At 42.9% G+C, this 24,602-nt stretch overlaps 2 protein-coding genes across 3 annotated transcripts in view; both read left to right on the forward strand.

Annotated features, from left to right (window-relative positions):
* DHRS7 (dehydrogenase/reductase 7) overlaps positions 1 to 24,602 on the forward strand; it is a 977,513-nt gene that overhangs the window by 404,529 nt on the left and 548,382 nt on the right. The window lies entirely within an intron of this gene.
* Positions 122 to 15,217, forward strand: SIX4 (SIX homeobox 4). Of its 2 annotated transcripts, XM_050797789.1 has the most exons (4): positions 122 to 208; positions 417 to 1,249; positions 4,026 to 4,711; positions 10,199 to 15,217. In XM_050797789.1, exons 1-4 carry the CDS (start codon positions 206 to 208, stop codon positions 10,993 to 10,995), a joined length of 2,319 nt encoding a protein of 772 aa, XP_050653746.1. In that variant the 5' UTR covers positions 122 to 205; the 3' UTR covers positions 10,996 to 15,217. The 2 variants fall into 2 exon arrangements, with proteins under 2 accessions (XP_050653746.1, XP_050653745.1); XM_050797788.1 differs by having other exon boundaries at positions 146 to 1,249.

Here is a 24,602-nt window from a genome sequence, read left to right on the forward strand (position 1 = left end):
AGGGGTGGAGTGGGAGGCGGGTGATCGACAGGGATAGAAACGGTGTCTCCTCCTCCCCCTGAATGCGAAATAGCCAATGAGGTGGCTCGGCCGGGCCGGCCCGGCCGCCACTGCCATATAGTATGCAGCAACCGGAGGAGTCACGTTGGGGGAACGGCAGAAAGCAGCTATCCGTTTACACTACTTTGCTCTAGCAGCTATCTTAATGGTGACTGCGTGGCCGGGGGGAAACCTGATCGGCCAGATCCAGCCGAAACCAGGAGGGAGGGAGTGGGCTTTCCGGAGGGGGAGAGGAGGGAGGGAGACGAAGAAGGAGGAGTAAGAGAGGGGGAAAGAAAGAGGAAAAGAGTGCGAGGGAGTGAGGGAGGGAGGAAAATAAACAACAAAAAATGTCCTCTTCCTCCCCCACCGGGCAGATCGCAAGTGCGGCGGACATCAAGCAGGAGAATGGGATGGAAAGCGCCTCAGAAGGGCAGGAGGCGCACCGAGAAGTGGCGGGGGGCGCGGCGGTGGAGCTGAGCCCCCCGGCTCCAGCCCCTTTTCCCCTGGAGCCGGGGGACGCCGCGACCGCTGCCGCCAGGGTGAGCGGAGAGGAAGGGGCAGTGGCGACGGCGGCGGCCGGAGCGGCGGCGGATCAGGTACAACTCCACTCGGAACTTCTGGGCAGGCACCACCACGCTGCAGCCGCCGCGCAGACCCCGCTGGCCTTCTCGCCCGACCACGTCGCCTGCGTGTGCGAGGCACTGCAGCAGGGGGGCAACCTGGACCGCCTGGCCCGGTTCCTGTGGTCCCTGCCCCAGAGCGACCTGCTACGTGGCAACGAGAGCCTGCTGAAGGCGCGGGCGCTCGTGGCCTTCCACCAGGGCATCTACCCCGAGCTCTACAGCATCCTCGAGAGCCACAGCTTCGAGTCGGCCAACCACCCGCTGCTGCAGCAGCTCTGGTACAAGGCGCGCTACACCGAGGCCGAGCGAGCCCGCGGCCGGCCGCTAGGAGCGGTGGACAAGTACCGGCTGCGCAGGAAATTCCCCCTGCCCCGCACCATCTGGGACGGCGAGGAGACGGTGTATTGTTTCAAGGAGAAGTCGCGCAACGCGCTCAAGGAGCTCTACAAGCAGAATCGCTACCCTTCGCCCGCCGAGAAGCGGCACCTGGCCAAGATCACCGGCCTCTCCCTCACCCAGGTCAGCAACTGGTTCAAGAACCGCCGGCAGCGCGATCGGAACCCCTCCGAGACCCAGTCCAAAAGGTGAGCGCCAACTTTCCTCCTCCTCCCCCTTCCTCTCCCCCACCCCCTTCCCAGCTTTCTTTTCCTCCAAGTCCTCGCAAACATGGCGCTTACCTTCCCCACCAGCCTGGTCCGGCTGCCCACCTCTCCCCGCCCCCCACCTCGCTCCCTGCCGGCGGAGGTGGGGGGCGGCGGAGGCGAAGGGCGGGGGAACCTCCCTCCTTACCCTCCCCCTCTCCCCCTAGAAGTTTCTGGTCGCCCGCCTAGGTCTCAGTCCCCGCCCCCACCGCGGCTGGTCACTGCTGCCCGGCTTCCCACCCCCATCCAGCTGGCTTTGAAGTTGCCACCCTCTCCCTGCTTCTGGCGGGGCTAAGGAAGCGAGTGTGGACGCCGGCACCATAGCTCTCCCTGCTGCCCGAGGCCCGCAGAGGTTGCCGGCGCCGGCCGGGGTCTGCACCTCCGCGGGGTCACACCGGGCCTGGCGCGCGCGCACGCTCCCAGATCCCCAGGGTTCAGCCGCCCCCAGTGCCTGCGTTGGAGGTCGCGGTGGTTGCTCTGGAGGGAAGAGAGTGTTTTGGGGCTGGCGGCGAAGAAGGGGTCTCGGAACGTCGAGGTTTCATGTGACAGAGTTAATCATTCACCCTGCCCCTGTGGTTCCCTTCGCGGCCGCGGCAACGTGGGGTGCTGGTGCAGCTCGGCTCTGTCATGTTTTGAAACCTGATTCTGAACTCCTTAGGATCGGATTTCAGCGCAGCCGGGGTAGCAGGGCTGAAGGGCTGCTTCCTCCCTCGGCCCCCGAACGCTGCTTGACTCCCTCCCGGTACGGTAGTTACGGGCGGGGGGCAGGCTAGCTTACGGCGGGCGGCAGCAAAGGAGTAGGGGCGCTATTAGTGCCCCTCCTTGTGCTCCCACCCCACTGGGTTTGAGCTTTTTGCCTGGCAAGCTGTTTTCCCCCTCTGGTAGAAAATACCGGATTTTCCACCTCTTTTGTGCGTCCTCCCGAGTCAGACACTTGGTGTGTGCGTCTGTGTGTTTTGTTGGACGAAACAAAGTAAGGAGAAGGTCGCCTAAAGACCTGGTGTCTCCAGCCCCGCGGGGATAGGAGAGAAAGAATCCAAAAGCAGCTCGAAGGTTCTGCTCAGGGAAGCAATCTGGAAGCCGGGGATCCAGCCCGCCTGGGCCAGGTGAAGGTGATCACCCAGCACATTCCAGAGCCGGTCTCAGCCCGCCCTTGCCGCTTCTGGGCCCCTGTGGGGGTCCGACGGCTTGGGCTCCGGCGTTCCTCGCCCAAGGCTGGGAGGGAGGCTCGGTGCCCTGCTTGGCCCTCGCGGTAACCAAAACAAAACGTGCACCGGGATGTGCGTGCGCCTTCCGCAGATATGCGGAAAGGTCCAGAGAAGGCTTTTTGGTTACGCCGAACCACCTGCCCCGCGCCCACTAGAGGCCGCGGGTCCCGCGCTCGGGGACCAACGGAATCCGCAGGGCCGGGGCAGAGGGTGGGAAGGGGGCACTGCGAGCAGGCCAGCTGCCCCGCCGCCTCCGCTCGCGGGCCCGGCACGCTCCCTGGGACTCCCCCACGCCCCACTGCCGGCTTCTCTGTCCCCCCCACCCCATAAACTCCACACCCCCCGCCCCCGGCCCAGTTGCCTGGTTTAGGCCCCTCTCCGGATCTACCTCCCACCCGCACCCCCGGTGAGTCACCCTCGCAGACGGCGACGGCGGCTCAGCCTCAGCTCGTAAATCAAAGCGCTTTCTGCGTTCCTGGCCCCGCAGCCCAAAGCCCGGGTAATCCCCTACCCTCGGCATGAAAGCGAATCGACCGCGGGGCACTGCGGGGATGTCGGATCCTCTGCTGGGCCAAGTCCTGTCGCGCTTCCAAAACGCCTCTGTTCTGCTCTCCTTTGCTCTCCCTCCCAGCCTCAGACCAAATGGGAAACCCCCACCACTACCCACCCCCCAACCCCGATTTGGTATTTCTCCCAAGTCAGAGAGCTGAGGAACAGGGCCCTGCCTGGGACCGAGGGACCAAGGACATTGGGGAAGAGGTCTAATAGTTAAAAGGCCTCTGAGTGACCCACACCCTTTCCCTCCCACCTCACCAGGGCACTGGATGGTGTTTGTTAAATAGGCCCCTTTGGCTTCCTTTGGATTCAAAGGCGACTGCACGTAACTGTTATTGGGTTGAAAGTGCCTTTTCCTACAACAAGGACAGCCACTTTGTTGAATGAGAGAGTTGTCAGTCTGGTGGAGTAGAAGTTTGGGAGCAGGTGAGAAAACGATCTCTTGTTAACTAACTGACCAAAAAAGAAAAGCCGAACACTTCCCACCTCCTGCTCCTTTGGCAGTTTCATTTACCTCCAAGATAACACTAATCTGAATTGGTTTGAGGGGAGGGTAAGGAGTTCCTAAACAGGAAAGACTGACCACCTCATCTAAGGCGTTTTTTTCTATGGTGTCAGTAGCAGCATATTTAGCAGTAAGGAATAGCACTTCTGCACTGTAAAATCAAATATTCTCTTCTGTAATGCTGAATTTACATCTTCCAGATCTCTGGACTTTCCCTGAATTTATTGTTATTTTAAATGATTGGGATCTGAGAGTTTATCTTCCCAGATTCTCTGGCTGGTCAGAATCTGCTGAAAGGCCCCTTAGTTTAAATAGGACTAGCAGACATCCTGCTGTGCTTTCCTTAAACACTGCCTTTAATGGATTTAGAAGCTGGTTTTCCAAACAAGTGGTACTATGTAGAATGTCATCCCCCGACCTTCTGAACATCTTGATTTCCCCCTCCATACAGTGAGTCAGATGGCAACCCCAGCACTGAAGATGAATCCAGCAAGGGACATGAGGATTTATCTCCTCACCCACTCTCCAGTTCATCTGATGGCATCACCAACCTCAGCCTTTCCAGTCATATGGAGCCAGTATATATGCAACAAATTGGAAATGCTAAGATATCATTAAGCTCTTCTGGAGTTCTGTTGAATGGAAGCTTGGTACCTGCAAGTACTTCACCTGTCTTCCTTAATGGAAATTCTTTTATTCAGGGACCCAGTGGAGTTATCCTTAATGGATTAAATGTGGGAAATACACAGGCAGTGGCATTGAACCCACCAAAAATGTCATCAAACATTGTGAGCAATGGTGTATCCATGACTGACATACTGGGGTCTACCTCCCAGGATGTGAAGGAATTCAAAGTCCTCCAGAGTTCTGCTAACTCAGCAGCCACCACGTCCTACAGCCCCAGTGTCCCTGTCTCATTCCCAGGCCTGATACCCAGCAATGAGGTGAAAAGAGAAGGCATTCAAACAGTGGCTTCCCAAGATGGGGGTTCTGTAGTGACTTTTACTACACCAGTGCAAATTAACCAGTATGGCATTGTCCAGATCCCCAATTCCGGCACAAACAGCCAGTTCCTTAATGGGAGCATTGGATTCTCTCCTCTGCAGCTGCCCGCTGTGTCCGTGGCAGCTTCACAAGGTAACAATCTCATTTGGTACCTTAATGCACCAGCAAATGTGTTCATCAGTTGCTGTAAGTGACGCATTTGGTGATAGCTATAATTGATGTTTCTGTTCAGGTACCTTATTAGCTGCCGAAGTTATAGAATAGCCTTGATGTGATTCTCCTCTTTCACAATACCCATGTAATATCCAACTTGCTTTATTCCCTTGCATCATGAGGATGGGCTTTTATTTTACTAACAACTGAATGGAAAAATACAGTTCATAGCAAGTCCTGCCAGTTCTACAATTACAGAAATATGATAAGTCAATCAGTGCTTACAAAATAACTCACTGCTTGGCATTTTAATATTAAAAATTAATAAAATTGATAAGAACACAAAATTAGTCTAGCAGTTGGTAAGAATGCATACACTTTACCTAAGCATTATTTATTTGACCAAAAAATGTTTTAGAAGAACAAGCTAAAAAGACTGGATCAATTATGTTTGAATCCTGTTCCTCCTATAATGAAGACTGACAGACCTAAAAGAAAATCAGAGGAATATGCCATTGGATTTCTATCGCTCAGCATATATACTCACCCCCTAAATGTGTGGGTTTATTTATGAAGATAACAGTAAGCCTTATTTTATAGGTTTGTGGCTTTACTAACAGCAATCTTCCAGAGAAAGCACTTAAAAGAAATTCAGGAAAACTGAGGCTGATATATTAGTTCTTCACTGACTTTAAGCAAGCCTGGATCCTCTGTGTCATTTTCTCTTTAAAGAAATAGAAATGGTTAGAATTTGGCAGTGGAGTTTGCATAATCCCTTGAATTTAGGAGTGGTAGATATTAATGCATGTTTGCCTTCTTGTAGGCACATCTGAAAATCCAGATTTTTATAAAACCAAAGTAGTAATTGTTGGCTTTAAAGGTCTGCTTCCTATAAGATGGTTTTACGCCCCCCCCCAAAAAAAATCAATTTATGCACAACTGTCTTGTTACCACAACTATGGTCTATGTCAGCTTATTGAAGGAATTAATGGAAAAATTGTTCTAAATTTCATTCTGTACATTTGCATATCTTTAGGCAAAATGGTAGTAAAACAAGACAGTCCTGCAGCATACTATTCAGTTCATCATTGTTCCAAGTTCTGGAAAGAGTTAAGCTAAGTTACTATCCAACATAGGGCAAAAATATGAAAACCACAGGGAAAGCCAAAGTGCTTAGTTTGCTAATAATTTAATGTGTATCTAACATCTTTTCTCTTGTTTGGAAAATTTCCAAACAGGTCACATTTTAAAGGCAACAAATTTGAGCAGAAAGAATGTTATGTATGTTGGGGAAGGAGAAAAGCAGAAATACTTTTAATTGTGTAATCTAGAAGAGCACTGCCATAGAAAATTCTTACGAACTAATAGCTAAGTTTTTAAACGGGACATTTAATAGGAATAAGAATAGCATTTTCAGTTAAAATAACTAAGATCAAATGACAAGGCTGTCAATCCTTAGACCGTCTGGTTGAGTTGAAGGATAAGTTTAACCAGATAAGTTTAATCCAGCAAGCAACATCTCTACATGGTAGTTAGGTACTGCAGTTCTCAATATAGTATTTTGGGGTTTCAGTTTTTTCTCACAGATACTGAGCCATTCTTTAAAATGTCTAGACAAGATAGACTTATCTTTCTACAGCTGGGATTTATGTGGAAAAGTAGAATATCTACATCTTTTACTCACTTCACAGTCTGAGCAACTAAGATGATAATGATGATGATGATTATTACCATCTTTTTTTTTTTTTTTTTTTTTTTGGCAGCGAGTCGTTTTGTCAGCCAGGCTAGAGTACAGTGGCGCGATCTTGGCTCACTGCAACCTCTGCCTCCCGGGTTCAAATGATTATCCTGCCTCAACCTCCCTAGTAGCTGGGACTACAGGCGTGCATCACCATGCCTGGCTAATCTTTGTATGTTTAACAGAGACAGGGTTTGGCCATGTTGGCCAGGCTGGTCTTGAACTCCTGTGATCTGCCCACCTCAGCCTCCCAAAGTGCTGGGATTACAGGCATGAGCCACAGCGCCCGGCCTGATTTTTTTCTTATCATTACAAAGTAATGCTTTGTACCTATATAGTTTTTCAGTTGGATTTTTTATCTTAAAATTATTGTTCAATTTTTACTTCAGTTGTAGTTATGCTCAAAAATCAAATTTTAGATCAAATCCTCTTTTCTTTTATATATGTTATAATTTCTACAAATTCAGAAGTATTTATAATATTCAGTAGCAGTTGGGGAAAATGTTGCATGTAATTATGCTATTTATGGCTCTATAAAAAGATAACTAATCATTTTGTTCATGCATACATTGGCAAACAATTTCATAAACACACACACAACAAACTAAACATCTATTTGAGATGTATTTTGCCACAAATCAGTTGCCTACAAGAATTTTAGAGGCCAGGCACGGTGGCTCACACCTGTAATCCCAGCACTTTGGGAGACTGAGGCTGGTGGATCACCTGAGGTCAGGAGTTCGAGACCAGCTTAACTAAATTGTGAAATCCCGTCTCTACTAAAAATACAAAAATTAGCCGAGCATGGTGGCACATGCTTGTAATCCCAGCTACGCGGGATGTTGAGGCAAGAGAATCGCTTGAACCCTGGAGGTGGTGGTTGCAGTGAGCTGAGATCACGCCACTGCACTCCAGCCTGGGCAATAAGAGCAAAACCATGTATCTAAAAATAAATAAATAAATAAAAAATAAAAATAAGAATTTAAAAGCATACTTAAGTTGAAGTCAGTGCTTTCAAATAAAAGCAGTTTTTTCATATGTGTGGTCTGAAACAGAAATGTATGTTAGGGAATAACTGAAACATACCTAGAAATGTTTTTCTTAATACCAGCATTTCTGTGATTAAACTTTCTAGTTAAATGTTTTAAAAGAGTTCACATACAGTGTTTTCTTTTTATTTGAAGACATTCCTTTGCATTAAAAATACTTGGAAGACATAAACAGCCCTGTGGCACTAATTTATCAATAGAGGTGATAATATAATCACAATATTCTAATACTTCAGGAAGGAAGATGTTTTCAGTGAATTAATTACCTTTAACATTGGGCTGCTCTCTCATAAAAGTACTTTACTGAGGCCAGATGTGGTGTCACACGTGTAATTACAACACTTTGGGAGGCTGAGGCAGGAGGATCACTTGAACCCAGGAATTCCAGACCAGCCTGGGCAACATAATGAGACCTCATCTCTGCAAAAAATTTTTTAAAATTGGCCTGGCATGGTGGCTCATGCCTGTAATCCCAGCACTTTGGGAGGCCAAGGTGGGTGGATCACGAGGTCGAGAGTTTGAGAGCAGCCTGAGCAACATGGTAAAACCCCGTCTCTACTAAAAATACAAAAATTAGCCAGGCTTGATGGTGCATGCCTGTAATCCCAGCTACTCGGGAGGCTGAGTCAGGAGAATTGCTTGAACCCAGGAAGCGGAGGTTGCAGTGAGCCAAGATTGCACCTCTGCACTCCAGCCTGGGTGACACAACAAGACTCCGTCTCAAAAAAAAAAAAAATTTTTTTTTAATTAGCTGGGCATGGTAGTGCGTGCCTGTAGTCCTAGCTACTTGGGAGGCTGAGGTGGGAGGGATTGCTTGGGCCCAGGAGATGGAGGCTGCAGTGAGCCTCATTCACATAATCCCAGCACTTTGGGAGGCCGAGGCTGGCAGATCACTTGAACTGAGGAGTTTGAGAACAGCCTGGCCAACATGGTGAAACCTGGTCTCTACTACAAATACAAAAATTAGACAAGCATGGTGACGTGCGTCTGTAATCCCAGCTACTCAGAGGTTGAGGCACAAAAGTTCCCCCAAATCCACCTTTCCTTCAGTGACCATATTTGAGGTCCTAGATTATCTAATTGCCATCATCTCATGCCTATGTGAGGAATCAGGAAAAAAAGGGTTTTATTTGATGGTAGTAGGGGGTCTAATTCATCTACATTGTCTGAGTGATCTGATTTGAACATCTTAGCTTTCTATTTAACATTTCTTTTTCTACTTCTGGTCTCTATAGACCATTATAGTAAGAGCCTCAAAAGATACAAACCTTTTAGAGAAGCATTAGCTCTGATCCTTTATGTTAATCTGTATTTTAAAAAGCACATTTCATATTACCATTAATTGTTCCCATTACTACAACACTGAAAATTCAGAACTGGCACAACAAAAGGCAAAAAAAGCTTTTGAATGTTTTGTTGACTTGACATTACTTTATGGCTATATTGGTGAAAGTTTGCAACTTGTCTGTACAGGTTTATATGGTTAAGTTTTAAGCCCCAGGTAACTCATTTTATGTGGTATGTTCTACACTGCCATTTATTTATATTTTATGTCAGTTACTGAGCAGTCAGTCCTGAATGAAGGCATTTCATTTTGCATTTGTGTTTTCTAATTCTAACTGGCAGAGCCAGCAATAACTATCAACTAATTGAGAAATGTCAAGTTACTAGTGATGAAACAGAAACTTGAGTGAATCAGAACCTGGAAAAGATTTTTTTTTTTTTTTTTTTTTCACACTTGGCTTCTAACTAGTAGTTCTCAATCCCCCTTGGTCATCAGAATTACTTGGGAAGGTGGGTACTCTAGAAGCCAAATCCCCACCATTACTCAATATACCCGTGTAACAATCATGCACACATGCCCCCTGAATCTAATTTTTTTTTTTTTTTTTTAAAGAAAGAGAAATAGGCCGGGCGCTGTGGCTTGTGCCTGTAATCCCAGCACTTTGGGAGGCCGAGGCGGGTGGATCACAAGGTCAAAGGATGGGGACTATCCTGGCCAACCTGGTGAAACCCCGTCTCTACTAAAAATACAAAAATTAGCTGGATGTGGTGGCACATGCCTGTAGTCACAGCTACTCGGGAGGCTGAGGCAAGAGAGTTGCTTGAACCCAGGAGGCAGAGGTTGCAATGAGCCAAGATCGCTCCACTGCACTCCAGCCTGGTGACAGAGTGAGACTCCGTCTCAAAAAAAAAAAAAAAAGAAAAGAAATAATAAGCAACAGAACCTTTAACATGTTCTATCCTCAAGACCATTGGAGGTCATGAGACATAAAAAGTAAAGGTTTGGAAATCACTTGTGTTTTCTAAGAAGCTGATGAAAGATGGGGAAACAGGCACACCTGCGACTCAGGAATGCAAGTAGTTTTTTTGGCTGTGTTGTTGTGGTTAAACATAAAATAAAAGATGTCTCTATACAAAAAAATATATATATGTATTTACTTGGAGAGGTAAAAACAGATGTTCTAAGATGTACTAAGTTATACTTTCAAGGAGTAGAGCCTGGGAATCTGTAGTTTTAAGTGCTCAAGGTAATTCTGAACCAGAATTGGGCTAAATTATTGTATGGAAGTGTTGCTTCTTTATAGATACTGTAGCTGAGAAAAAACCATGTGTGTGTAACTTTTTTTCTTTCTCTGTCACTTCCATCAATGATAATCAGTACTTTATTTTTTCTAGGTAATATCTCAGTAAGTTCAAGCACTTCAGATGGGAGTACATTTACAAGTGAGTCTGCCACAGTTCAGCAAGGAAAGGTTTTCTTGAGCTCTCTTGCTCCCAGTGCAGTGGTATACACGGTTCCTAATACAAGCCAGACTATAGGATCTGTGAAACAGGAAGGCTTGGAGAGGAGCCTGGTATTTTCTCAGTTGATGCCTGTCAATCAGAATGCACAAGTAAATGCAAACCTGTCTTCTGAAAACATCTCGGGGAGTGGCCTCCATCCACTGGCCTCCTCATTAGTTAATGTATCTCCAACTCACAATTTTTCTCTCAGTCCCCCTACACTACTAAATCCCACTGAGCTAAACCATGACATTGCCGATAGCCAACCAATGTCTGCACCGGTGGCAAGCAAATCTACTGTGACATCTGTCAGCAACACTAACTATGCAACTCTTCAGAACTGCTCCCTTATTACTGGTCAAGACCTATTGTCAGTCCCTATGACTCAGGCTGCCCTTGGGGAAATAGTTCCTACAGCTGAAGATCAGGTAGGTCACCCCTCCCCAGCAGTACATCAGGATTTTGTCCAAGAACATCGTTTGGTTCTGCAGTCGGTAGCTAACATGAAAGAGAATTTCTTACCAAATTCTGAGAGCAAAGCAACAAGTAGCTTAATGATGCTGGACTCTAAATCCAAGTATGTCTTAGATGGCATGGTTGATACTGTCTGTGAAGACCTGGAAACAGACAAAAAAGAACTTGCCAAGCTCCAGACTGTCCAGCTGGATGAAGATATGCAAGACTTATAAACTCTATTTCCTCCTCACCTCTTTTTGGCATCAGCGGCAAATCTTTTCATGAAGCCCCAAGGACACAAAACATTTTTCCATTTAAAGGAAAACACTCTAGTTTTGCAAGTATATGCATACAAGAGACTTTAGATTGATCTGCATGAAGATCACAGTTAAGTATACAGAAGTAGAACTGCATTATTGCAGCCTTTTTGTTCACTTATAAATGTTCTCTTTTAAATAGATGGAGACAAAGGAACAAGGTGAAATGTGTCAAGTCAAAGTGAATCATTTAGTTGACTCTATAATTCTAAGGTCAAAATGGAACTTGATAGTTTTTTAAATTAAAAAATGTATACACCTAACATAGAAAATTAAAGATAGCTGCAGACCATTAGAAATAATACAATTGTTTTTGTTTACTTTTACTCCATGGGCATTGAAAAGGTTAAGAAACATAAATGGTACATATTTTTAAAGTTAAGTAGCATGCATAGATATATGCACACACACCTCTTTTTCAGCATTTTTTGAGAAAGTCTTGGGTTAAGTCTCAACACATTTCCAAATGTGATTTCTAATAGCTCAGTGTGGCTGAGAAAGTGCGGAACTCCACTAAAAACTCTGAAACTTCAGTATGAATGTAAATATATCAGTTCTGTAAGCAGGATTTGAGTAATTACAGTGAATTTTATTTATACTATATATGTTTCTCTTCAGGCGCTATGAACTGAAAAATATGTTTTCTTACTGTTTAATTTATTTTTATTGTTTGAACAGGAAGTGAACATAGTTGTTTCCAACAAAGTTTTACTTTTTGTAGGATTTTAAAAATAATGATTTTTACCAGGAATCTATTAAGGTCAATATTAATAACACTGAAACAGGAAATCTAACTCCCAATATTGGAATTTTGGTACTTTTTTTCACATCCTTGTTCTTTAATTAGCAACTCTGATTCATTTAAATATGTTTTTTATAGAATTCTATGTGCCTTTTTACCTTGTGGCCTTTTTATTAGTAGTAAGGTACAGAAGTGTCAACAGAAGCACTGATGGTTCTTTTCTACTATCTAACAGGGTTAATTTCACCACAAAATTGCTTTAAATCTGAAGAACTTAAGTTTCACTAAATATTATATACGGTATTTATCACACAAATGGATAAACAACTAATTGTTGATGCTTTACAAGGAAAGTTATAAATACCATGTAAAATTGATTATACAGGCTGTGAAAAGCATTTTAAAGGAAAGAAAATATGTAAATTCTATCAAGCAAGACTCTGTACTGTTGAAACGTGGTTCCAAAGGTTTTGGATCAGTGGCTACACTCTGACACATGGCTGTTGTTTCGGATCAGTGGCTACACTCTGACACATGGCTGTTGTTTCGGATCAGTGGCTACACTCTGACACATGGCTGTGTTTTGGATCAGTGGCTACACTCTGACACATGGCTGTTGTTTTGGATCAGTGGCTACACTCTGACACATGGCTGTTGTTTTGGATCAGTGGCTACACTCTGACACATGGCTGTTGTTTTGGATCAGTGGCTACACTCTGACACATGACTGTTGTTTTGGATCAGTGGCTACACTCTGACACAATGGCTGTTGTTTTGGATCAGTGGCTTCACTCTGACACAATGGCTGTTGTTTTGGATCAGTGGCTACACTCTGACACAATGGCTGTTGTTTGCACTATATTATCGTGTCTTCTTTAAAAGTCAATATTTTGGGTTTCTGTAAGAAGCTTGTTTACTAATGTTGTAAGCCGTGGCTATGGTTTTATCAAGACTCTGAACACAAGATGTAACAATGCAAATAAATGTATGTAGTGAGTAAAGTTACTCTCTAGTCTCTGAAAAGCAAAAAAAAAGTGAAAAAATAATTTCTTCAGATATAACTTAAAGTTGTTGAACATAAAGATGTTAGATATTAGCACATCCTGCTTTTTTAGTTTTTAGTTTTTAGTTTATTTTATTTTTTGGGGGAGGACAGAGTCTCGCTCTGTTGCCCAGGCTGGAGTGCAGTGGTGTGATCTCGGCTCACTGCAAGCTCCGCCTCCCGGGTTCACGCCATTCTCCTGCCTCAGCCTCCCGGGTTCACGCCATTCTCCTGCCTCAGCCTCCCGAGTAGCTGGGACTACAGGCACCTGCCACCACGCCCGGCTAATTTTTTGTATTTTTAGTAGAGACGGGGTTTCGTGTTAGCTACAATGGTCTCGATCTCCTGACTTCATGATCCACCCGCCTCGGCCTCCCAAAGTGCTGGCATTACAGGCGTGAGCTGCCGAACCTGGCTACATCTTGCTTTTTTTTATGATCAGAACAAAGGGCCCACTCTAGTTCTCTACATGTCAATCAATCAAGCATGTTGAATAAGGGACATAGAGGATTTAACTTTTGTTATCATAAATGAAACTTGCAGGCATATATGAAGAACCCTATGAAGAATTCCTCTCCCATCATTTTTCATAGAATTGGTGAATGTTCCTAAACTGCTGAAGCTAGATGTTTTTTGTTTTGTTTTACAAAGTCAGGTGTTTTAGAGTTCTTTTCCACTCTACTACAACTTACAGAGCTTGTTTTTCCTTTGGGTGTGTGCTGATCCTGTTACTGAGATTAATTACATGGCTCTGTAGTGTAGTTTACATAAAAATGATGTTTTCCACTTGATTGCTGCAGATATCAAGAGTTTGTTATTTTCAAATACCCATCCAATAAGAGAGATGGGAAGGTTTTTAAAGTTATATATGCTACATATATACAACTGGAAATGTTTTATATGTTTTCCGAAAATATAATAAGCCTCTCTTTTATTCCGCGTTCTTCCTCTTTTCTCCCTTATGAAAAAGAAAAGATAGCACAAAACTTAAGACTTACCTAGGAAACCCATTCATACTCCCACCATGATGTAATTATAACCCTACAATTACTTCAGGTAGCTACACAATATACCAGGTAAGAATCAATGCACATTGTAAAGAACTTATTGTTCTTTTCTATTCTTTCAGTAGAATAAGGGCCAGTTGGTATGTAGCCCATGTATATGTGAATGGAGTAAGATAAACCCCATGATCTCCTTGCACAGAATTGCAAATGTCTTTTGCCACCAAGGGCCAGACCCAGAACCCTTGGAGTTCATGTGGCAGAATTTCACTCTTACATAAACCAATGCTTGAAGATGCTGCAAATGACCCTCTAATGATCCCTGAAGATCAAAATAGGGGTAAATGACTCCCTGCAAAACCCAACCCATGCTGCTGGCTGTGGGATTTTTGGTGTAAGCCTATCTATGCACTCTATCAGCCAGAGTTTGGCATTTAGCTCTTAGTTAAATCTAGTAAAGGACAGTCTATTGTTTAAAGAGAAGGTGCATTTGTTCCTCAATCAAGCAAGAGCACCTGTGTTGTACTGCTTTATATCTCATGTATATTTATAGTAATGAAAAGACTTTTTAAATTGTACACGTTTCAGTGCCTTTCTTGTGTTACGAAAGGCAGGTAGATACTATAGCCATAGGTAAAAATCCATAGTTAAATTGCACACTGACCTTAAATCTCTCTGTGTATGCCCTTGTATCTTGCATGTTAAAAGTTGGATTATTGGGCATGTGTGGCAGCCTGCCCTGCTACATGCTAGACAAGCGTGCATTAGTTCATAGCCACGGGTTCTTCATTCTTTAAAATGTTTTGACAGATCATCTCATAATAAAAATAATTCAGGAAAACTATGGGGAAAATAATTACATTTCACAAAGGATATTTTAAACTCTTTGTAAAACTTAGATAATAGAGCCTAGCAGTTACTTTATATCTAATTGATACATTTCATGTTAATTTATCATCATACATTTTATTAATCAAAATTATATAGCATGTGACTTTTGGCTTTCAGGGTTCTCAAAAATATTCTTTTGTTGCATGTACTGTATGTTTAGAGGCAACCAATTATATACTCAATATGGTTTTACTGTGCCTTACACAAAGAGAAACTCTATACAGAATGTATATCATGGGGTGGGGTAACAGAGTCTTTACTGCACTGTTAGGTGATGGCACACAGAGCATGTCCCAGAACATTTCTGTGCTTAATTACCCAACCAAAGAGATCTAAAGTATGTATGTTGTACTGTAATGGGGGTTTATGCCTGGACAATTAAGTGTTTATTTGTTTTCTGAAATGATGTGAACTTATTTTTCTAAACACTATGCTGAATAAACTTTATATTTATACATATCTTGCATTGAAAATTATTTGGGGAATATTGTGGTGTTTTTTGTTTTTTGTTTTTTTTTTGAGAGGGAGTTTCACTCTTGTTGCCCAGGCTGGACTGCAATGGCAACCGCAACCTCCGCCTCCCAGGTTCAAGCGATTCTCCTGACTCAGTTTCCCTAGTAGCTGGGATTATAGGCATGTGCCACCACACCCAGCTAATTTTTTGTAGTTTTAGTAGAGATGGGGTTTCTCCATGTTGGTCAGGCTGGTCTCGAACTCCCGACCTCAGGTGATCTGCCTGCCTCAGCCTCCCAAAGTGCTGGGATTACAGGTGTGAGCCACCGCGCCCAGCAATACTGTGTTTTTTAAAATATGAATGACTCATCTTACTAGAAAAGAAACAAGAGATAATGTTGGTTTTATTTATCCCTGGAAAAGGGAAGAAGAGGAAGGGAAAAAACAAACATTCCAAAATCTGACAAATGGTTATAAGGCCAATTGGAGTGATTTTGGAAAAATAACCTTCATTGGTCTTTGTGCATAATTATGCAATTAACTGTACTACATAGAGGGAAATTATTAGATTGCATCCTCCTTAAAAGGAAGAAGTGTACCTTCCCCTTCCCAGCTTTTTTTTTTTTTGTCCCGAGAAATGAACGTGATGTTTGGCACACAGCAGTTACTCTGTAGGGTTTAATGGAATTAAATTGAAGGGTCCAAAGACCTCCTATTTTCAACCTTATAGAAAGAACTCAATATCACCCATCCCTAGGGCACTGCCATTAGCCAAAGTCTGGTACCATCACAGTTGGCTCCACCAGTAGTTTCACTGAAAGTAACGAGTAGAACTGCATTGCTGCTGACTATATATAAAATTTGGCCTTGGTACAGTTTGGTCCTAATTTTAAAATTATATAACCTGGTTTTCTATGCTTCTACACTGAAAAGAAGGGGAGGTTAATAAAATAGATTGGAAACCAACTGTACAATTCTGTAAAACTAGTTAAAGTCATCAAGTTAATTTCAGATACTGTGTCTAGGCTTTTATATTCTTGTTACTCTGCTCATTTAACAATTTTATATATAAGTAAACCAGTTAACATGAACAGTGTTTCAGTCAATGAGTTTAGGGTCACAATCATGAAGTGGTTACATTTTAGAACATTAACCAAATATTTTTTAAAATTTGACAAGATCATTGCTCTACTTAAAACATCTGTGGCTCCTCAGAAACTAGCAAATTAAATGAAAACCCTCAGTGGAAATTCAAAGCCTTCAGCTATACGGTTCCATCCCACTTGTTCACTTGCCCTTAAGAAGCATAAATGGGCCAAGTACAGTGACTTAGGCCTGTAATCTCAGTATTTGGGAGGAAGAGGCAGAAAGAGGCGGAAGGATCACTTGAGCAAAATCCTGTATCAAAAAAAAAAGAAGCAATAAATGAAAATTTACCTTTGCATATCACCATTTCTAATACAGTAGATAGTAAAGAATAAACAAGACACATTCAGATAATGGTCAGTGTTATAAAGTTGACAACAAGGAGTAATGAAATTGCTAATATGAAATGTTAGAATGGGAGACATACATTAGATTGGTCAAGGAAGTTCTCTGAGGAAGTAACATTTCAGCAGAGGTAATTGAGTAAGAAGAGGAAGCCAGCCAGCAAGACCTAGACAAGAGCATTCCAGACATAGGGAACAGCAGGTACAAAGGCCCTGAGGGAGGGACAGTGTCTGGATTACAGCACTAACTCCAGGGGTCATGCGATAAATCTAGCCAGAGAGGTGGGCAAGGGCAGATCACAGGTAGAGCTTTATTGGTCTCAAATGGTTTGAATCTGAGTCTGAGAAGCCACTCATGGCTTCTAAGCAAGGAGTAATATAACATGATTTACACTTTAAAATGTCGCCATGGCTAATCTGGAGAATGGAGTTGCAGGAGGCAGGAGAGCCAGAACTAGGAAACTATTGCCATGTTGCCCTGAGCTGTCAGACAGGAGATACTTCAGGAGCTCTTGAACTGCACCTAGGGCAGTTTGCCCTCCAACTGCCTCCAGAATTTTGTGCTCTCCAAGTCTTATGTCTATTCTGTTGCCTGCTGTTAGCCAAAGCCACTTACTGCTACTGAGGATGATTGTCACAGCCTGAACCTGTCCCCTGGTAGATCCAGCTCCCTAACAGATATTTTCAAAATGTCCCAGTCCACCTAAAATTCTACATGTGGAAAATTAAACTCTCCCTAAGCCTGCCCCAACTCTGTTGCTCATTTCAGCAACATTTATTCACCCAGATGGCCAGACAAAAAATCTGGGATTCACTCTGGAGTCTTGTCTCCCTTTCTTCTCCCCACCTTTATCAGATCACAAGTCTATCCAAGTCTGCTCTTTTACTGTCTCTTGATTCAGTTTCTTCTTCTCCATTACTAAGGTTACTCCTACAATTTAGGCACTTATTTCTCTACTGAATTATTGCAACTGCTCCCTACCTGGTATCCTAGTGTCTGGTCCTCATTTTGGCCGCATTACAACTACATCCAAATGGAACTTTCAGAATTTAAGACATAACCCAGCCTTGTTTTCCACTTTAAAACCTTCCATGGCTCTTCATTGCCTATGAAGTACCGTTTAAAACCTTTACCATACGAAGTCTCCAAGATCCAGGCCCTGCCTCTCTGCCTACTCACATCTCTAGCCACATAAACTGTTCCCCAAAGGAACCAGATTCTTTCATAACGACCCAATCCCCAAGACTCACTCAATGTCACATCTTCAGGAAGCCTTGTCTTACTCTCACAAGTAGAATTGTGCATAGCCCATTCTGTGATTAGACAGGGATTTATACCTTCCTTTAGTGCGACACTAATTTACGTATCACTGTAAGTATATGTTTGCCTCTTTACATGTTCATCTTGGTTTCTCCAGCATTTAGTATTATGCATGGGGCATAGTAGGCACTTAAGAATTATTTGTTGCCGGGCGCGGTGGCTCAAGCCTGTAATCCCAGCACTTTGGGAGGCCGAGACGGGTGGATCACGAGGTCAGGAAATCGAGACCATCCTGGCTAACACGGTGAAACCCCGTCTCTACTAAAAAATACAAAAAACTAGCCGGGCGCGGTGGCGGGCGCCTGTAGTCCCAGCTACTCCGGAGCCTGAGGCAGGAGAATGGCGTGAACCTGGGAGGCGGAGCTTGCAGTGAGCTGAGATCCGGCCACTGCACTCCAGCCTGGGTGACAGAGCGAGACTCCGTCTCAAAAAAAAAAAGAATTATTTGTTGAATGAATAGTGATAGTAACAGTCATCCATACCTTTAAATCATTTCATTGCTATGGATTAGGGAACTATATTGCTAAACTGGTTAAAGTATTATCCCTATGTAGAGCACAAAAATAAATCAATACATTTTGGGGTAGACCCTGAGAATGGTTCCTCAAATCTTTTAACATTAGTGAATGGTCTTTATGGTAATTATTTTCATTACTATTCCAAGGTTTTCCCGCTTAACATGCAAGTTTAAAGCTGTGTTCCAAATGACAGAGGTTGGCTAAAGATTGACAGACAAATGGGGCATTAACAAAAATGTACTCACTGAGCTTTTCTTTTTTCTTTTTGAGCCTTTTTTAAATCATTGTTTCAAAATACCAGTGATGTGCAGAAAACCTATTTATACTTACGTATAGATAAACTTTCTAAAAATATTTTCTCTGTGGGTATATCCACATTATTTGCATTTCAGCTAAGCAGATATCTAAAGAGTCTATGAGGAATGGTAAATGAAATATAGAGATAGGCATCAAGAAACCTGGATTCTAATTAGCCTTGAGATTTAGGAAATACCAGTTCACCTCTATGGGCCCTGTATTTTTTTCTGCAAAATGGGTATGTTAGACATGATTATAAAAGAAAAAAATGGATTAATAAAATTCATTTACCCCTGCAGAGTTAAGTTCAAATCAGTTACAGAGGGGAAGTACATGGTGACCTGCTAAGAGCTGCAAATGCAAGATAAAATAATTGGGATGGGGTCAACAACCTGTGACCCACCAGGATTATTTAGAGGTGTACAGCCAGGTGAGGCAGGTCCGGTTCTATACTTGTCCACCTCCTTCATCTGTATCCACTTTGCGCCCTAAGGGGTCTGTCATTTCCTCAGGCATTGGCCTACCTCCTCAAGTGCCTTAAGTGATCTCCCTGGTGTTGATGGTTAACAATTTAAGATATGATTATTCCAACCCTCCACCCAGAGTAATTTCCTTTTTTTTTTTTTTTTTTTTTTGAGATGGAGTCTCACTCTTTCACCCAGGCTGGAGTGCAGTGGCACAATCTCGGCTCACTGCAACCTCCGCCCCCAGGTTCAAGCGATTCTCTGGCCTCAGCCTCCTGAATAGCTGGGATTACAGGCACTCACCACCACGCCCTGCTAATTTTTGTATTTTAAGCAGAGACGGTGTTTTGCCATGTTGGCCAGGCTAGTCTCGAACTCCTGACCTCAGGTGATCCATCCTCCTCGCCTCCCAAAGTTCTAGGATTACAAGATTATAGCATCAGGCTATAATTTACATTTTAAGGAAGGCTTTTAAAGACATACACAAAAGGAACCAAGCTGTCATAATGACTGATAAACTGTAGATTAGTAAAATTGAGCATTTTTCCCTATTTGTAAGTGCAGCAGGGTGTGTGTGTGTGTGTGTGTGTGTGTGTGTGTGTACACTTGGGGGATTGGGAGAGAAGGATGGATAAGGGAAGAGGCAGAGAGACCGTCACCCTTTATCCGTTTCCTCTTTTGTGTGCTCCACTTCCCTATGGGGTATCAAGGCCCAGGCAGTGAAATCTAAGCTGTTGGAGCCTCTGAAAGCAATTAACAGTGTAGTTCCCCCCACACCTATCTTATCCAAAGCCTAGGAAAATTCCCTTCCAGAGATTTCCTGTGTTGAAAAGATAAGTCATTAGCTATAATGAAACCATAAAATCTAGCCACTAGCCATAGAAAGACAAGAGTTGTTTGGTTGCTGGTTTTTTGGTGTTTGTTGTTTAAGATGTGAATTACTTAGGAGAGGTGCCAAAGGAAAACCAAAAATATATTTTGTTAAAAATTAGGGAACATAATGAATTTTTTATTCACTTTATTTATTTAATAAGTACATTCTTGCTTGTGTTCTTTATCAAATCGATGACCTTAGATAGCTTAGTATGAGTGCATATTACCCATTACTCAGCAAATTAATTTTATTAACACTACATAGGAAGGAGGATGGATTCAATCCTATCCCTGCATGAATAATCATCAGGGGTCTTAATCTTAAAAGATGTTGGAGGGCCAGGCGCAGTGGCTCATGCTTGTAATCCCAGCACTTTGGGAGGCCAAGGCGGGTGGATTGCCTAAGGTCAGGAATTCGAGACCAGCATGGCGAAACCTTGGCTCTACTAAAAATACAAAAATTAGCCAGGTGTGGTGGTGGACACCTGTAATCCCAGCTACTGGGGAGGCTGAGGCAGGAGAATGGCTTGAACCCAGGAGGCGGAGGTTGCAGTGGGCTGAGATCACGCCACTGCACTCCAGCCTGGGTGACAGAGTGAAAGACTCCGTCTCAAAAAAAAAGAAAAGAAAAGAAAAAAAAAAGATGTTGGAGCATTCTATCCCAATTACACAAATAGATTTTCCTAAATCTCTTCAATAAACACACAACAGATTTTTTTTTTTTTTTTGGAGACACAGTCTCACTCTGTCGCCCAGGCTGGAGTGCAATGGCACAATCCCAGCTCACTACAACTGCCTCAGCCTCCCAAGAACCTGGGATTACAGGCATGTGCCACCACGCCCAGCTATTTCTGTATATTCAGTAGAGACGGGGTTTCACCATGTTAGCCAGGTTGATCTTGAACTCCTTACCTCAGGTGATCTGCCCACCTCAGTCTCCCAAAGTGCTGAGATTACAGGCATGCGCCACCATGCCTGGCCAATACACACTAGATTTAAGAATATATGTAATCTCACCTAATGAGAGTTTTTACTTCTATTCTCATTACAGTCATTCTCTGATATCTTAACAAACACACACCTGACTTTCTAAGAATGAGCACAGATTTTTTTATATACAGTAGCAAACTGGCAGTGTTGTAATACTGAGTTTTCAGTATTATAGTGAAACCATGTTAATAAGGAATTTGTGTCATTTCAAGGAGGGATGAATTAGGCTAAAATTTACCTTTAGCTCTTTTATTTGAAATGGTACATATTAATAATACAAATTAAATGTATAGATAATATCATGTCCATATGTAAAGTATCTAGGGTGGGGATACTTTATCAAATGTCTTAAATCCCCTGGAAACCCTCTCAAATACAGTAGCCATTGATTGCTAAATATAGAGTATTTCTCTCTGTTTATCATGCAGATCCATGAATATACATATATATACATTTAAAATGAGATGGATATTTAAAACAAACAAACAGAAATCTTAGAGCTAATGAATTCAGTGAATGAAATAAAAATACAGCCAAGGGCTTCAGCATCAGACTAGAACAAGCAGAAGAAAGAATTTCTGGACTTGAAGACAGCTCTTTTGAAATAAAAAAAAAAGGAAGGAAGAAAAAAGGAAGGACAGTAGGAAGGAAAGAAGGAAGGAAGGAAGGAGGGAGGGAGGGAAGGAAGGAAGGAAGGAGGGAGGGAGGGAGGTTTGGAAGGAGGGAAGGAAGGAAAGAGGGAAGGAAAGGGGGAAGGAAGGGAGGGAGGGAAGGAGGCAGGAAAAAAATGAAGAACGTCTACTGCATTTATGGGACACCATTAAGCAAACAAATACTCATCTTATGGACATTCCAGAAGGAGAAGAGAAGGGAAAGGTGAGGAAGATATATTTAATGAAATAATAGCAGAAAATCTCCCAAGTCTGGGGAGAGAGATGGCTATTCAGGTTGAGGGAGTGCAAAGAATCCCAAATAGATTCAACCCGAACAAGTTCTCTCTGAGGCAAATTATAATCAAATTGTCACAAGTCAAAGACAACAAAAGAATTTTAAAATCAGCAAGACAAAAGTATTAAGTCACATATAAGGGAAATCCCATTAGATTAACAATGAATTTCTCAGCAGAAATCTTTTTTCTTTTCTTTTGTGTGTGTGTGTGTGTGTGTGTGTGTGTGTGTGTGTGACAGAATCTCATTCTGTCACCCAGGCTGGAGCACAATGGCACAATCTTGGCTCACTGCAACCTCCACCTCCTGGGTTCGAGCGATTCTCCCACCTCAACTTCCCAAGTAGCTGGGTTCACGGGCTCCCACCACCATGCCTGGCTAATTTTTGTATTTTTTAGTAGAGATGGGATTTCACCATGTTGGCCAGGCTGGTCTCAAACTCCTGACCTTAGGTGATCTGCCCACCTTGGTCTCCCAAAGTGCTGGGATTACAGGTATGAGCCACTGTGCCTGGCCAGAAATCTTACAGGCTAAAAGAGAATGGAATGATATATTCAAAGTACTCAAAGAAAAAACTGCCAACCAAGAATAGTATACTAAGCAAAGCTATCCTTCAGCAATGAAGGAGAAATAAAAGCTTTCACAGATAAGGAAAAATTGAGGGAATTCATTACCAGTAGACTGCCCTTATAAGAAATGCTCAAGGGAGCCTTACATCTGGAAATGAAAAGAGGACAATCACCACCATGAAAACATGCAAAACTATAAAACTCACTTATAGAGCTAATACGCAAAGGAGAAAAAAAATGTATTACTATAGAAAACCACCCAACTGAACAAGTAAATAATAAAATATAAAGAAAGAAATAAAGAACATATAAAACAATCAGAAAACAATCAAATGACAGGAATAAGTCTTCACCTATTGATAGTAACTCTGAATGTAAATGGATTAAATTTCCCATTTAAAATATATAGACTGGCTAAACAGATGAAAAGATAAGACTCAACTACATGCTCCTTACCAGAAACTTAACTCACCTGTAAAGACACACATAGACTGAAAATGAAGGAATGGGAAAAGGATATTCCATACAAACAGAAACCAGAAGTGAGCAGAATAGCTATCCTTATGTCAGATAAAAGGGATTTCAAGTTGAAAACTGTAAAAAAAAAAAAAAAAAAAAAAAAGACAAAGAAGCACATTATATAATAATAATGGGAATCATGCAGTAAGAGAATATAACAATTGTAAATATATATGCACCTAACACTGAAGCACCCAGATATATAACGTGAATATCATTAGATGTAAAGGTAGAGATAGACCCCAATACAATAATAGCTGGGGACTTCAACACCCCCCTCTCAGCACTGGACAGATCATCTAGACAGATTATCAACAAAGAAACACTGAATTTAAACTGTACCATAAGCCAGGTGCAACAGGTCTTACCTAGGATCAAGTTTGTAATCCCAGCACTTTGGAAGGCCAAAGTGGGAGGATCACTTAAGCCCAGAAGTTTGAGACCAGACTGAGTCACATGGTGAGACCCCCAACTACACATTAAAAAAAAGAAAATTAGCACAGGCACGGTGGCTCACACCTGTAATCTCACCACTTTGGGAGGCTGAGGTGGGCAGATCACAAGGTCAGGAGTTTGAGACCAGCCTGGCTAACATGGTGAAACCCTGTCTCTACTAAAGATACAAAAAATTAGCCAGGCATAGTGGCGTGTGCCTGTAATTTCAGCTACTCAGGAGGCTGAGGCAGGAGAATTGCTTGAACCTGGGAGGTGGAGGTTGCAGTGAGCCGAGAATGCTCCATTGCACTCCAGCCTGGGCAACAGGGCAGGACTCTATCTCAAAGAGAAAGGAAAGAAAAGAAAAGAAAAAGAAAGAAAAGAAAGAAAAAGGAAGGAAGGAAGGAAGGAAGGAAGGAAGGAAGGAAGGAAGGAAGGAAGGAAGGAAGGAAGGAAGGAAGGAAGGAAAGAAAAAGAAAATTAGCTGGGCATGGTGGAGCACACCTGTAGAAGCAGCTGATACTCAGGAGACTGAGGTGGGAGAATCACTTGAGCCCAGGAAGTTGAGGCTGCAGTGAGCCATAATCATGTCGCTGCCTTCTAGCCTGGGTGACAGAGTGAGACCATGTCTCAAAAAGAAAAATAAAATTTAAAAAAAAAACTGTACCATAGATCAAAGAGACCCTAATAGACATTTACAAAACATTTCACCCAACAGCAATACGCATTCTTTTCATCAGCCATGGAACATTCTCACAGATTGACTTATGTTAGGAAATAACATAAGTCAATGTTAAACATTTTTGATGTTTAACAAAGAGAAATTTCTTTTTTTTTTTTTTTTTTTTGGAGACAGGGTCTTGCTCTTTCACCCAGGCTGGAGAGCAATGGCATGATCTCGGCTCCCTGCAACCTCTGCCTCCTAGGCTCAAGCAATCCTCCTGCCTCAGCCTCCTGAGTAGCTTGGA

This window comes from Macaca thibetana, chromosome 7 (assembly GCF_024542745.1).
Source record: "Macaca thibetana thibetana isolate TM-01 chromosome 7, ASM2454274v1, whole genome shotgun sequence".
In the NCBI taxonomy this organism is placed as follows: Eukaryota; Metazoa; Chordata; class Mammalia; order Primates; family Cercopithecidae; genus Macaca; species Macaca thibetana.